This window comes from Panthera tigris, chromosome D2 (assembly GCF_018350195.1).
Source record: "Panthera tigris isolate Pti1 chromosome D2, P.tigris_Pti1_mat1.1, whole genome shotgun sequence".
Taxonomy (NCBI): domain Eukaryota; kingdom Metazoa; phylum Chordata; class Mammalia; order Carnivora; family Felidae; genus Panthera; species Panthera tigris.
The window spans coordinates 66755449-66770294 of record NC_056670.1 but is presented as its reverse complement, the minus strand read 5'-3'; the positions used below and the strand labels follow the sequence as shown (position 1 = coordinate 66770294).

Here is a 14846-nt window from a genome sequence, read left to right as displayed (position 1 = left end):
ACACGCACCCACCCCCGCCTCCCCTCACACGCGCACCCCTCCTCACACACCCGTCCTTACACACGCACCCCTTCCTCCCCTCACACATCCCTGCTCACACACGCACCTCTCCCCTCACACTCACTCCACTCCTCACGCACGGACTCCGGTCCTCACACACGCCACCCTCCCTCCCCTCACACGCCGCACCGCACTCGGAGGAGAGCGCGGGCTCAGGTGGTAGCGGAGGCGGCGGCGGCGGCGCCCAGCCGTTACCTCGGTCCCGGCGCTCCAAAAACTCGGCCGCCTCAAGCAGGCGCTGCACGTTGATCATCCGCACCCGCTCCATGGGCACCGCTGGTGGCGACCGGGGCCTCTCCGCGTTCCCTTCCCCGGCCGACAGGAGGCGCCGCGGGCGGCTACAGGCCGGTGCCGCCCCGGGACATGTGCGGCGGGCGGGCGGGCCAGCCCGGCCGCGGCTCGGCGCGCTCTCCGCCGCCCTTGCCGCCCCCGCCGCGCCCGCCTCGCCCGCCTCGCCCGCCGCCGCCGGCAGCCCGCGCGCGGTTTGTTTACCTCTCCGCGCGAGCACGGGGGAGGGGCGGGCGCAGCATCGAGGCCCGCCCCGTCCCGCCCCTTCCTCTGCCTCCTGGGAAATGTAGTCCCGCCCCTCTCACTGCACGCCGGGAGTGGTAGTATGCCGACCACTTCAGTGCGCCTGCGCCCTGCCGAATTCCGCAATGGCCGCTGGGAGACGTAGTCCCGCTTAGCCTCTGTCTTCAGGGTGTAAGGACTAAGAAGTTATGGGGCTTTACTTCTGGGAAGTAAGAATCTGAGCGAGGTCCCAGGAAGCTTCTTTCTTAGCGACTCCCAGCGGGTGCCCAGAAGCTAAAGCATTCTTTATCTGAAGCGCCATGTTCCAGCCCTCTGTCTAGTACTACTTTTTCCAGTAACTTCCATGCCTCAGTTTACCCATCGCAAAATGTGCTGTTCGGCCAGCACATACAGAAGCATTTGAAAAACCAAGATCACTGTTCAGAAACAAGGGATCTGATCCCGTCAGAGCCAGAGAGGGCTTCCATAAGGCCCTTCTTCCCCCCTTAGTTTCCACACAGTAGTTTTGTTTTTCATGGGTTTTTTAAAATCTTATTTTTAAAAACTTCTTTCTCCTCAAACCCCTCACTAGTGACTTTAGAGGCTCGAAAGCCTCTCTGGTGCTGCAAGTGAAGGATATAATTCAGTGGGTAAGTGATTTGGTGCCGAAGTCACACAGGGCTCAGTTCAGATCCTGACTCTGCTACTTACACTAGCTGCCTGGACCCTTAAGGCCTCATTTACTCATGTATAAAATGGATACGGTTACTCCATTTATCCAAACATTGAGGGCCTGTCATGTGCCAGGCACTGTACTAGACATAATGTGTAAGGAGAGAAACAGACATGGATCCTACTCTCAAGGAGTCTATAACCAGTAGGGCTTATTGTGAAGATTCAATGAAAAAATTACAGCACTTAGTACATAATACTCAATTAATGGAAGCTGTGATGACTGTTTCCACTCTTGTTCTCCTCCATAGAGAGGGAACTGAAAGCAGTGGCTAAGGAGAGCAGGTACCATAATAAAGGACTGCCAATGGCTACCCTCACTGTCATTCTCTTTCCAAGTCCTCAGTCTAACAAGCCCTCGAAGTCTAGACCAGAGTTTCTCAACCTCTGCATTATTCACATTTTGGACAAATAATTCAGGAGGGTTGGGGCGGGGGTGGACTTGTGCTTTGTAGGATGTTCAGCAGCATTCCTGGCCTCTACCCACTAGATGCCAGTAGCACACTACCAACCAAGAAGGTCTCCAGACATTGCCAAATGTCTGCCGGGGCACAAAATCACTTCCAGTTGAGAACCATTGGTCTAGGGAGAGGAAGGGCAAGAGGGTCAAAACTGTTGAATGCTCTAGGAGCAAGCTGGGAATTGTGTAAACATCCATAACTTTTTCCCACCCTGATTATTTTAACCTGCTTGTGGACATCCAAAATAACAGGAAGCTCTTGGTGAGGGGAGAATTTCCCCTTCCCTGTGGTTATTCCAGTGGCTACTGCAGAAAATACCGTCTCAGAATGAAAATCTTACTCTCAAAAATGTTATGAGATTCATGCTGCATTTTAATGCCCTCTCTCTTCCACTCTTTTTTTTCAAAGTGAACAAGATTCCCAATGAGGTCAAAAGCTGCAAAATTATGTCGGCCCTTTTAAATATTACATTTGGCACCACATTTAAGAACCAAATAGGTGTTCCATCAAATGCATGGAGACCCAAAAGTGAAGGTGTTCACAAGCCACAGGAGAGTTAATTTTGCAAAGACTTTGAAACAGGGACTTTGCTTCTTCTGCTGTTGGTTAGGTCACTTCAGATACGGGCTTTCCCACCGGATATCAATAACTCTCAACAAGGGACACATTGGGTAAGGGGAAGAATGGAATTATTTAAAAGAAAATAGCTATTCAACAAGAAGACCTGTTGGTTGAGGGCAAAAATTATTGGTTGAAAGTTAGTTTCTACCACTTGTAGACTCTTAATCTTTAGATCCCAAATTGCTAAGGGCTACTCCAGGATTTAAAGGAGGTAAATTTATGACAAATAAAAGTCTCCCCAATGGGAGGTAAACCATGTGACATGCAGTCAAGAAAAAAAAGTACCAACTGAAAATGCACTTGGGATTAAATCCATAGATCATAAGCCCTAGCAGGTTATTAAGGGAAAGCAAGATACTTGGTGCACGTGCCTGACCTTTCACAGTTGACCTCCAGATGAACTAACCAGCCCTTCTTTTAGAGCCATGGCCAAGAGGGAGATGAGGAAATGGAAAGTAGGGCAAGAGTCACCAAAAAGGCCACCTGCATATGTTAAAGAATAGTAGAGGTGATGGTGACGGTGGGCAGTGGGGCAGTGTTAAGGATGGATTTATGTGAAGGAATATTCAGTCTTTTCTGATAGCAATTGAAGGTGCCATTTCCTTCTCCCTGCTCGGGCTCCCTGAGGTCTTGCTTTGACATTGGCCACAAGGGCCTCCCACAGCACAAAGCTTGGGGCTCTAGCCTCAGGAGAGTAATGCTCCCCACAAACCATCCCTCAGCACCAGTCCCAGCCTGGAGGAACCCAAAGGCAGCCATGGCCTTTCTTTTGCTCAGATGAATCCAGTTTGCACTACAAATGCAAATGTGGAAACTGAGGAAAAGCAAGGCTTCCAGAAGGCTTTTGCCTTCTGACAAAAGAACCTGGAATCTTACCCATAGTCTCTGGTTCTGTCCTGTCCCTAAAATAATCTCTCTAAGGGAAGCCTCATTTGAAGATGGAAAAAGTCCCCCTGAATCCCCCAGACCTGTAACAAACACAGCCCAGATGGGGAAAATCTGCCCTTCAGAGTAAACAGGCAAAGCTCTCCGTTCTTTGGGGTCCTTTCCGTCACAGTTTACTCAGTGCAAATTTCCAAATGACTTATTGCAGATTCATGAACAATGGAGGAGGCTGGTCTGTATTGTATCTTTTCTGCAGACAGGAGAGATAGAAAGAAGGGAAGGGACCATGAGATTAAGCTACAAGTCCAAAGTCACTGTGTTGGTGACGCCTGGCACTTAATAAGAGTACTTCCCTGAAAGTGCAACATGCTTACTGTGAAGGGCACTGTTTTCTGCAATTATCTTTAAGGATGGGGAGTTTTCAAATAATGAAGGTTGAAGATGGAGGAAGGGTGAGTCCTGAGCTCTTAAATGAAAACCGTAATAGCTATACATCTTTCCATCCTCCACCCAGAAATGGCAACCGCAGCCTCCTTCCTACCTCTCCCCTCAGGGCCCAAAAACGTGAAGAGTAGCAGAAAACCTTTCCTTCTGCCCAGTGAGTCAGCCTTGCCTAACTTCATGCGTAAGCTCTCCTCAAGTCAGCGGCAGCTCAGAACTGCGGGCCTGTGTGCAGCCGAGATAAATTTGGGTCTAGAAGGGATGACGTAATGCTAAACCCGAGAGGTAGCTGCCGCCTCCCAGGGCTCCAGTCGCCAGGGCTGCCGGCTGACATCCCAACCACACGGAAAAGCACCAAGCCACCCAGGTGCCTGAACTGGGGAGACAGGGAAAGAAAGGACATGGGGGTGGGAGGAAACGGTAGGGGGAGGCAGTGCTCATCTGAGATCGCTGAATCTGGAAGTTTGTTGTTTTTTAACTTCAGTTTTCTGGTGAGATCAGGCCACTGGCAGAGGCTCAAACAGCTGCACTTGACTTCCATCCTGGCCTATCTCTTCCCCCTTAGAAAAGGGCTTTTTACAATTTTATTAAATGGCCCTTATTACAGCAGCCTATTTCGGTGATTATAATGGATGCGTTAATTTCTTGAATGTGCTTTTTCTTCTTTTTTGCATTAACTTGGATCCAAGAAGAAATCTGCATTGCAGGACTCAGTTAATATGCACATCTAAGCCACTTGCTGACCCTGGAGCATCCCACTTGGGGTGCAACTGATCAAGTATTCTGGATTTTGGAACAGGATCTTGCCAGGGACATGCCACACTAATGTCCCCCCCAAATATCATTTCATGGTTTATTTCATAGAAGTTTATATCAGTAAGCTTATTCCTCAATCCAGTCTCCATTTTCCATTTTTCAGATGAGAAAACTGAGGGGTCAGAGAGGTAGGGTAACTTACCCAAGGCCACAGAGCTATCTATCAAATCCGATGGAGCAAGGATTAGGATTCAGACCTACAGGCTCTCATCCTGTGCTCTCAACTCATCTTTATATTCTTTTTTGGTTTTTTTTTTTTTTTTTTTGGTTGATTCGTGTTCTTAACAATAAATAAATATATAAGTATTGTGATCTTTTAAATTTGTGGAGCCCCAAACCTTTAAATATCAAGTTACATTCCAAAGGGATCCACAGCCTGCTTTTGTTTTCTGTTTAAGGTTCATTGTTCTCTAAGGAAAGCGGTGGCCTCAGAATCAACTCCTTTGCTGGTGATGACCACAGAGCCGTGGGCCTAACCTCATTACACTGCTATAATTAAAAGACCACCACAGGTAAATAATCTTTATTGTATGGAAGTAGTTTTCTTCATCAGGAATGCCTCCCAAATACTTTTTTCAAATGACATTTCATCATTTGTTGTTTCAGTCACCAATTATTCTCCTTTAGTTTGTGGTTGTAATCATCTATACTGGTAGATGTTGTGAGTTTCAGCCATCCCTGGCATATAGCCTGGTCAGCCACAGTATGTTATTCTTTTGAAACAGCACTCATTCCATGAGTTAATATTTTCTTTAGAATGTTTGTATCTGTATTCAAAAGCAAGAATATACTATTTTTTTGTTGCACGTATCAGGTCTTGGATGCAATGAGCAGTTCTTTCAAACATAGATGCAACTTGATTTTAAAGCCTTAAAAAAAAAAAGATCGCCAGAGGCCTTCCTTGCTGCTAAGAGGATGCCCCACATTCTTGCCACAGTCCTGGGTAACCCTCCCTCCTCTGCCAGGAGTCTGGCTAGAGCTGCCCTGCCCCCACCCATTGGCATCACCACTCCCTTCCAGGCAGCAGAAACTTGTAGAGGTCACTCTTAGGCTCAGCTAGGCCCTGGACACTATTAACTAAATCACACACCTAGCCTGCTGCCTTGGGGCTGAGTTCTCAGCCTCGGGTGCACCATTTAGAATAAAAACACCAGGCCCTTGCCTGCCCAAGGACATCAGTGATCTCGCCATCTCTCCCAGCCCCAGCATTCTGATTCTGGGATTCTGGGATTCCCCAGAGACCCTAGAACACTATGCCTCCATTTGCATACCAGCTTGCATGAAATGAGAACCAACTGTGTACATGACTGTGCTGCTCATACAGTCAGTTCATGTAATTCTCAGCACACCTCTGAGATTCCCTGTTTCACAGATGAGGCCCAGAAAGCTTAAGGGATTTGCTCAATGTCACCTAGGTAGTGACTGGATTCAGACTTAGATTTTCTAATTCTGGGACCCCACAGCATTCATCAAGGTATGTTCAATCAGACAAAACAGACAAAATTGGTTAGGGCAATGGTCTCAGCCAGGGGTAATACCAACCCCCAGGAGGCTTTGGAAATAAGTAGGAGTGGCTTTCTTGAGGGTCACAATGACTAGAGGGTCCTGTTGGTATTTACTGAGTGGGAATCAAGGATGTTACAACCTGCATTATTCTACACTAATCTTCACAAGAAGAACTATCTCACCTTGCTCCCTTGAGATAGTTGAGAACTATCTCAACTAGCTCCCTTGTTGAGAAGCACTAGGTCAGAATATTAAAGACAGAGAACTCATCATTCATTCAACAGATATTCCTTAAGCATCTATTATGTGTTGGGCACTAAGCTAGATGCTGAAGATCAAATAATTAACGAAACTACTTAATGGTCCCTGTGCTCCAGGTGCTTGTATTCTAGCCGGAGAGACTGATGATAAACAAGTAAAATCATTGCAAATTGTGATACATAGGATAAAGGATAAATGATAAATGGGGGGTTGCTTTAGGTGGGTAGAAGCATCAGGGCAATCACAAGGGCTGTCTAGGCTGGCTTCTCAAACTTAAATGAGCAAAAAAAAATCACCCGGAAATTGTGGCAAAATACAGATTCAGATCCAGCAGGTCTGGGGTGGAGCCTGGGAGTCCCATTTCTGACAAAGTCGCAACAGATGCCAAGGCTGTCCATCCTTGGACCACACTCACTCTACATAGTCAGGGCGAGATAAACTCTTGAAAGGCTTAAACAAGTGACATGAACCCAGTTATATTTAAGATCACTCTTGCTTCCTCAATCTTCACTGAGGAGAAGAGGTTGGACCTATGCCGACTGACCAGAACCAGCCTGCCCACACTGTCACGGTGGCAGTCAGGGTCTATAGCTCATCTCCGCAGCTCACACGTGCCTCTCGCCCCTCTGGCTTCTGTGGCAGAAGCCCTTGGCTCCAAGCATGGCCAGACCAGTTCCCCTACAAGCTTGAACGCTTCAGGAAACCTAGTATAGCCTCATAGTGTATGGATTCACACCCTTGCCACCCTAGTGTGCAGAACCACAGGAGCTCTACTGGTTGGGTGAGTTCCCCAGGGGGTGCTGGGCAAGGTGGTGCTACACATGCAAGTAGCAACACCCTAGACCATTGCCCTTCAGGAAAAGGGCCCTAGTCAGACTTTACTGTCAATACCCAAAGAGCCCTGGAAGGTTTTGGCTGCCCTCTCTCTGTCCCAGGATGAGTGGGAAGTAAAGGAAGTCACTCCAGGGAGGCATCCCCAAGGGGACCCTCAGCTCGGAATTCAAACAGTCCAGATTCCATCTCTTGCCTCTTGCCCCCTGAGGCCTAAGTTCTCCTAGGAAGAAAGAAAAACCTAGGTTTGAGTCTCAGCTCCGCTCAATGTTAACATGTGACTTTAGGAAAGTTAGCTAGCCCTGCTAAGGCTAAGGCTTTCCTCACTTATAATGAGGATAATCCTAGCACCCTCCTATTCAGTGGTTGTGAGGATTTAACACAAAGCACTTAGCATTGTGCTCGTACATAGTAACTGCTCAGTAAAGGGAGTCATGATCACTATTCCTCTGGAAAATAGAGAAAACATTGCACCTGTCAGCAGTCCCCTTGGGGACAGGTTATCAGACTCCTAGGAGACAGACAAGAATTCTTTATTGGTCTTTATTTGTCTGTCATTTGCACTGGAATCTGAGCTGGAACTCTCTAGTTCCACACCTCCTGCACTTTGAAAGGACCAAGCACAGTGCTTGGCTCCTGGCAGGTCTTAGAAATTATCTGTTGAATTGAGCTACATTTTACAGCTGGTGAAAAGAATGAAAGAGGGTCATATGCAAGGCACTCAGGGCCTTAAAAGAGTCAAGAAATATGGTATGGGAGGTCAGGTGTGGTGGAGGTAAGAGGGAGATAACACAGGGATGCCATAAGGCAGTCTGGGCCACCGTAGAAAGAAAAACAAAGGCCATCCCAGCTCACACTTCGCCACCCATGGCCACGAACAAAGCAGCCCTGGGCATGCCCTCCATTTTAATACAACAGTATTAAAACTGTCCCAAATCATCTTTATTCAAGTATTCTTGCTAATGGCCCTAAACATACAAGAGTAAAATATCTCAAATAGGAGGTAATCCAAATCCCTTTTTATTGGCTTTAGTTTGAATTTCCTAATCTCCCTCAGGACACTATGTTTATCTTTCTAATTTTGCTGTGTTTAAATTTCCTTAGCAGATGCTGGAGTTGGGTACTAGAGATATGTGGCCAAGGGCATGTTATATAGGAGGGTGCGCTTGGTAAGAACAGTGGTATGGACAGTCCTCCAAGTACAGAATGCCCCGTTCTGGAGAGAACTGAGAGTGGAATGTGTTTATTTACAAGGCTGCTCACGGGGTACTTAGTTCCTAAGCTCAGGTAGTAAAACAACAACAACAACAACAACAACAACAACAACAACAACAACAACGTCAGATCTGGAAAAATTACAAGGACAAACACAAAAGACTTTAAACATGGAGGTGGGGGTAGGGGGTGCAGGGAGAGGAGGATAAATTTTGTTCTGTCCGTAATGATGTCTAGAACTGAAGACACAAAATCCAAGTCAGGTGTAATTCTACACTGTTGGGGTTTAAGACAAACGAATTTCTAAAAACCGGCACTGGAATAGAGTATACACTCCATGAGGGCAGGGACTGTTATCTCTAGGACCTAGCACAGTGCCTGACATAAAACAGTATGTGCTCCTTAAACATCAGTCTGAGGGAAGGAAGGAAGGAAGGAAGACATTCAGGGAACAAATTTAGGGAGAACTCCTGGCAAGAAACATAATTCCAAATAAAAGTATTTGCCACAAGGGCCTTTTAAAGAGAGTTTCTCTAATTTAAATTTGTTTTAAAAAAAGAGATCTTATTTACATATATTTCCTGGAGATGTATTGCTCAAAACAAGGGTCACCTGAACTTTCAAAATGTTTCACAAGCAAGGGGCCTAGCGCAACTCTGCAAAGATGAGGAAGCAAAGAAGGAGGCTCAAGTTCTGGAGGGGATGGTGGCAAATTCCCATTATTTTTGGCCAGAGAGATCAAGTCAGCTGTTGACAGCTTTAACACCTCCAGCCAGGCCACTCAGGGACAATGATATCAGAGACAATTACTTCCCTTTAGTAGCAGAAGAGCCAGAGAGCAGGTGTCTGTCCCTGTGGAATTGAAGCCACTCTTCAGTGTGAGCCCAGAGCTCCACCCACCGCCCCCAGAGGAGGCCCCTCTGGGAAGACTTGTATTTCTCCTCCTCAGATAAGGCTTGGGTAGCCATCCTGTCACTGTCACTGCCTTTGGACTCCTCCTACTTCCCCCAGCCCCAGTGTAAAAGAAAATATTTTTTTTCTAAATGGCAAATTCAAATTAGCTTCATTTTGAAAGACTATTGTGAATGTTGCAATGGCCTTTGCAATAACCAACCGGCCACACCCTAGGATCAGTAAACCAGGTTTGAGAATTGCTGACTTTATAAGCACCTGACCTGTAAAACAAAAGCCCAGTTTGGGGCTCTGCTTGTAACCCATTCTCACACCAGGCAAGAGGCCCAGAAGAATCTAGTTCTGCTTCTGCTGTGTCATCTTGGGCAAGCCACTGTCCCTCTCTGGGCTTCAGCTTCCCCATCTGTAATAGGATGATGGATGCTCTGTGACCTCTGGGGCTCCTTCTGGCCCTGACACTCTGTCTTACCACCTGCCTCCTTTAAAAACAAAACCCAAAATGGAGTGGAAGGAAGAATGGGAAAGGCAAGAGAATGGTTCAGAAGGCCAGTCTGCAATACGGCCTCCCGCTCCCCATTTCTGCCTGCTGAGAATTGCTTTCTTCATTCTGCAAGAAGATTCCCATTTCTTGCTGGGTTGTTGCTTTTTCACTCCTTCTCTCTCTCTCTCTCTCTCTCTCCTCTCTCTCTCTCTCTCTCTCTCTCTCTCTCTCTCTTTTAATCAAAGCCACAAAACCCAACTTACCTCCCCAAAACGGGTCATTTGGAAGCCAGAGCTGTCGGGGGTTAGGTGTGTCAGGCCTGGCATGCTGGTGGTATCTAAGTGAAGACCAGGCCAGGGCAGCCATGTGCTTCTCCTCCAGAAACCCGGTTTAAATCAATATTTATCCAACTGTATTTATAGAAAGTGGTGGTGGTAGGGAGGAGGGGGTGGGGTAGGGAGGCAGGGGGGATCTAAAACAGAACAAGCCACAATGACTGATGCAAATCTTTGTGGCCAATTCGTTTCTGCAGGGCCAGGCTTTTTTTAAAGGCAAAAGACCCGGCTTTTGATGAACCTGCTGTTGGCCCCAGTACCATAGCAACAGCCCAAGTCCTCTGATATGCCCAGAGGACGGACTTGGGAAAGGCAGCAGGAGGGGGTGGTGTTTCCTAGGAGCCTAAACTTGAGTTAGGGCCAGGAGAGTTGAACAAGTCTGAAAAACAAAAACAAAACAAAACAAAAAACCCTCTCTGGTTGGCTATTCTGTCCTCGGCCTTACTTCTAAGCCTTTTCTAAGCAGGGTGTGTACAGGAAGACCTTGAACAATCAACAGAGTGTTTCAAATACCAGCTCTGCTTTAGGTCGCTGGGTGACCTTGGGCAAGTCATTTTACCTCTCTGGACTTCATTCCTTGACTGGAAAACGTGTACATGCATATATGGTTAAGACTGCAGGCTCATTCGGGAATCAGAGGCCTAGGTTCCAAAAATTAGCTTTGCCACTTACTAAACCATATGACCTTTGGGCAAGTTACTCAACATCCCTGCACCTTGGTTACCCCCTCTATAAAATGGGGCAATAAAATTGCACACATCATGGCGTTGTTGTGAAGACTGGAGGAGATAATGCATGTTTAGCCCCATACTTGGTATATAGTCAGTGCTCAAAAAATGGTAACCAGTATTCACAGTATGTAATGCAATTAGTTGCTGCTGCAACATGCTAGAATCTTCTTCATTTCCCTCAGTTTTGCCTCCAAACTTTTGCCCAGCCATCCTCAGATGAAAATTCCCATTTCTGGGTATGTCAATGGTACAGCATTTTCATCAGCAAGGGAAGGTCAGTGAACATGCTGTCTTGCCTTGGAGCTGACGGAAGGAACTTCCTTTCCCCCCACAAACCAGGAATGGTTCAATTCAACTTCTCCGAAATTCGAAGGCTCTGTTCCCTTTCCCTGGGCATCCTCTGTAGGGTGCCTAGTCCCTGGGAGCTCTGGGACTCTGAAAGCCACAACTATCCTCAAAGTCGACTTCTGGCATTTACCAGTGGGCAGAGATCATATTTAAAACTGGAAGAAAAAAGCTGAATCTGAGAAACATAATTTAGGATACAGCAAAAACAAAAACTTGATTTACGAATGTTCTTTACACAGGGCGCCTGGGTGGCTCAGTTGGTTAAGTGTCCGACTCTTCATTTCAGATCAGGTCAGGATCTCACAGTTTGTGAGTTCGAGAGCCCATGTTGGGCTCTGCGCTGACAGCACGAAGCCTGCTCAGGATTCTCTCTCTCTCCCTCTCTCTCTCTCTCTCTCTCTGCCCCCCCAACAATAAATAAATAAACATTAAAAAAGTGTTCTTTACACAACTCCCCAAAAACCAAATGTCCCATTCCACTCCCACCATAAATGAACCCACAGAATTTTCAGGAAAAAAGCAAGTGCACATAGTACATGTTCAATACATATTTGCGGAATGAATGAATGAATTGTAAGATGCCCGCTATGCAGAAATGTGACCTGCTTGAACATTAGTTGCCATCAAACCCCTTAATTTTAGCATAACTTGTCCTAGTCTCCTGCTCTCTAAGCTAGTAACATTCATTTTCAGGGTCACAGTTGATGACAGTGGGCACTTTCAGCTCTCCAGGACTGAACTACCATTTCTTTGCAGCCCCTGGTCTTTGTAGCCCAAGGGCACTCTATGGTGATTACATGAAACTTCCCCTCTCCTTGGAAGAGATCAGTATTTCCAATTCTTCTCCAAGTCTCCAGAAAGTCTATTCTGTGTCCCCTGGCCTTCAAACCTGATCACTGTGCCATAGCCAGTAAATGACAAATCCAACCAATCAAAGAATGTACACTAAATGTCTTCTATATGCCCAGTGGTATGCTATATGCAATGGTGACATATACTGAAATATTATTGGTGATCTTTTCCCTTAGGATGCTAATCATCTCCCTGTGAGGATAAAGCTAATACACAGGAAGCAAGTGGAAAATTGCATAGTACTGATTCTCAAGGCTCAGAGACTATTTATTGAGCACCTACTATATTCCAGGTACTTTAAATGTTTAAAGGGAGTACCTCATTTAGTTGTTCAACAGTGATGTGAGGCTGGTGTTATAGTTATCCTCATTTTACAAAAAAGAAATGGAACCTCAGAGCTTAGGTAACTTGCACATACAGTCACAAAGCCAGTAAGCAGCGACGGAGGAATTTAGGCCCTACTCTGGGTAACTGTAAAGTTTTCATTCTATCAACTACCCTGAATTAAGAAATAGCCAGAGGAGGCTTCCTAGAGGAGGTAGGAACTTACCTAGGTCTTGAAAGGTGAGTAAGAAACAGATAACCCCAGTGGAGTAAGAGAATGAGGCCATTCTAGACAGAAGGAAGAGTCTGAGTCAAGCAGAGAGGCATGACTGCGAAGCCTGCTTGCTGGTGGACCTGCTGGACGGGAGCAGAGGCGATTACGTGGGGAAGGCAGGGTGGGGCCCCATGCCCACACAGCAGCAGCTTTTCTCCATCAGGAAGAAGAGGCTGCCCCTTGGCCTGTCCATGCCTGGTCCAGAAAAGCACCTCACTCTAAACCCAGATAATCCACTCCAGAGGGTGATCTATGGCTTCTACTCCCATGTAATCATTCTTCTCTATCTTAAGCACTGCCCCCAAAGTGACCCTCCCCAGACACTGGGAAGCCCATTTCTAACCCTCTAGACGTTACACTACAGTAGCTTTTACTTGACCACGGAACAGCTTTTCTGCACATAACACTGCTTTGTGAATCTCATTCTTCCTCCCTTTCAGTTTAACCTTTTCCAAAACAGGAAGTAAATATTTTTCTAATTATCACTTGGTCCTAAATTGCCACCCCTTCACTGTACCCCAAATGGATATAGGTGATGCCAGAGATGATTTATATATAACTTCTGATTTTGTGATAACGGGTCACTGTCTCCATGATTAATATTTCTGGAGACCTTTAATTTGAGATCCTTAAGGATTCGTATCAGTTGGAACTTCAGGAGAATGTACCCACATATCCTTGGGAATCCTTGCCTTGCACAAAACAGTCAATACTGGGTGACTTAATTTGAACCCCTTCCTCCTGAGGAGGCTCACCATACCTACTGGGAATAATTCAACATTGTGGCCACAACTTGGTGAGCACTCCTCCTACTACGGAAACCTCAAAGAGGCAATGAAAAGCAGTTCTGGCAACAATGGAAAATAAGGCAAGCGGCTGCCAAGTAAGTACTTTGCAAACAACAGTAAAAACGAAACGTGTGAACTCGTGACCAGGGTCTACTGGAGCATTTCGGGAAGGTCTCACCGAACCCGAAATGAAGAATCAAAGCTGACACCCGTCTCAGGGGAGAAGAGCGTCCCTTTAAGAAGGGATTGTAGCAGCTGGCCACACTACAGCTCCCAGAGATTTCCTGGCTTGCCTCCTGGCTCCACCCACCAGTTTCAGGCCTCAGCAACGCGTGATGTCAGAGAAAGCTGAAGCTGCCGATAGGCTGAACAACGCAGCTAGGTCAAGTCCAGTCAGAGGAAAGAAGTTTGTCTCCATGTGGAAACCATGTGTCTCTAGCTGGGAGGGGGAGGAGGAGGAGGCGGAGAAACTGAGATCAAGTGATTACAGGGGAACTGGCTGAAATGAAGGCGGGGAGGTTGTGCACCTGAGCCGGCCAGCAGTGCCCTTTGCAGTAGTGACCTAAAAAGAAAAAAAAAAAAACACAAAACTTGCCCAACAAACAAAACTTGAGCCCCCTCCTATCATAATGAACATCATAAACAGCTAGGATCCCTGCTTCCTTCCAAAAACCAGGGACCTGAGAAATGCTGGAGTCCTATCGGAACGCCCAGATCCTCCTCCCTCCCCCAACGACTGAATGATGTAAGCGTTTCGGAAAGCGGGGCTCTGAAGCAAAACAAGCCCCGCGCGCGCGGAGCGACCCGCAGTGCCCGAGCCCGGCGCACGCACGACCCGCCCCCCAACTCGCGTTATTGCTGTGCACACGCGGACCGCCGTGACGCGCGGGCATTGTGTGCAGCGAACAGAAAACAACGGCGAGCGCCGCCAGCGCGAAGAAGCGCCCCCAATAAATTGAGGCAGATGTAGGGCCCGCCGTTTTCCGTACTAGGAAACCCAGCCCCGGTGGGAGGTTGGGGGGGGGGGAGTCGAAAGTGGGGAGGATAAAGCAACCCCCGTGGGCCGCTCCTGTTTGCAGGGGACATAATAAAGGGCCTGGCGATGGTAGCCCTTAGTTTGCTGGAGGTCACCCTCGCCTGCGTGAGCTGTTGGGGAAGGGACGAGGGCCTGGAGCAGGGTCCCCGCAGCCAAGCTGGGCAAGGTGCAGCGCCCCCACGCTCTCGGGGAAATCTGGGGGCCGTTGGCATCACGTCATGCAGAGCCAAACAGCGGCAGCAAATAGAGGCAACAGAGCTAAAAATACTCCCGCGGGGAGCCGGCCGGAGGGGGGGCAGTGGGGCCGAGGGGCTGATTACGCACACGAAGTTGACTTTGACTGGGGCGCTGAGGTTCCTGAACCCCTCTTCGGGGGCTGCTGGGTTTGCAGCGCGGACGCTCGGGAGAGGGACCAGGAGGAAGCCC

At 47.6% G+C, this 14846-nt stretch overlaps 1 protein-coding gene and 1 long non-coding RNA gene across 8 annotated transcripts in view; one reads left to right on the top strand and one right to left on the bottom strand.

The window, feature by feature from the left end:
- Positions 1–14846, bottom strand: part of MXI1 (MAX interactor 1, dimerization protein) — a 111029-nt gene that overhangs the window by 93686 nt on the left and 2497 nt on the right. Inside the window, exon 1 of one of the 7 annotated variants that reach the window (XM_042960162.1) lies at positions 9996–10140. The exons of 5 other annotated variants lie outside the window; for them this stretch is intronic. In XM_042960162.1, coding sequence (XP_042816096.1) covers positions 9996–10098 — 103 coding nt within the window. In that variant the 5' untranslated portion in view covers positions 10099–10140. Of the gene's footprint in view, positions 1–255; positions 478–9995; positions 10141–14846 lie in introns of those variants that run through there. One more of the 7 variants, XM_042960163.1, reaches the window with a different exon arrangement.
- LOC122231769 lies at positions 3491–14735 on the top strand. The gene is made up of 3 exons (XR_006209006.1): positions 3491–4077; positions 4925–5038; positions 14061–14735. It is a non-coding gene; the product is annotated as an uncharacterized LOC122231769 (long non-coding RNA).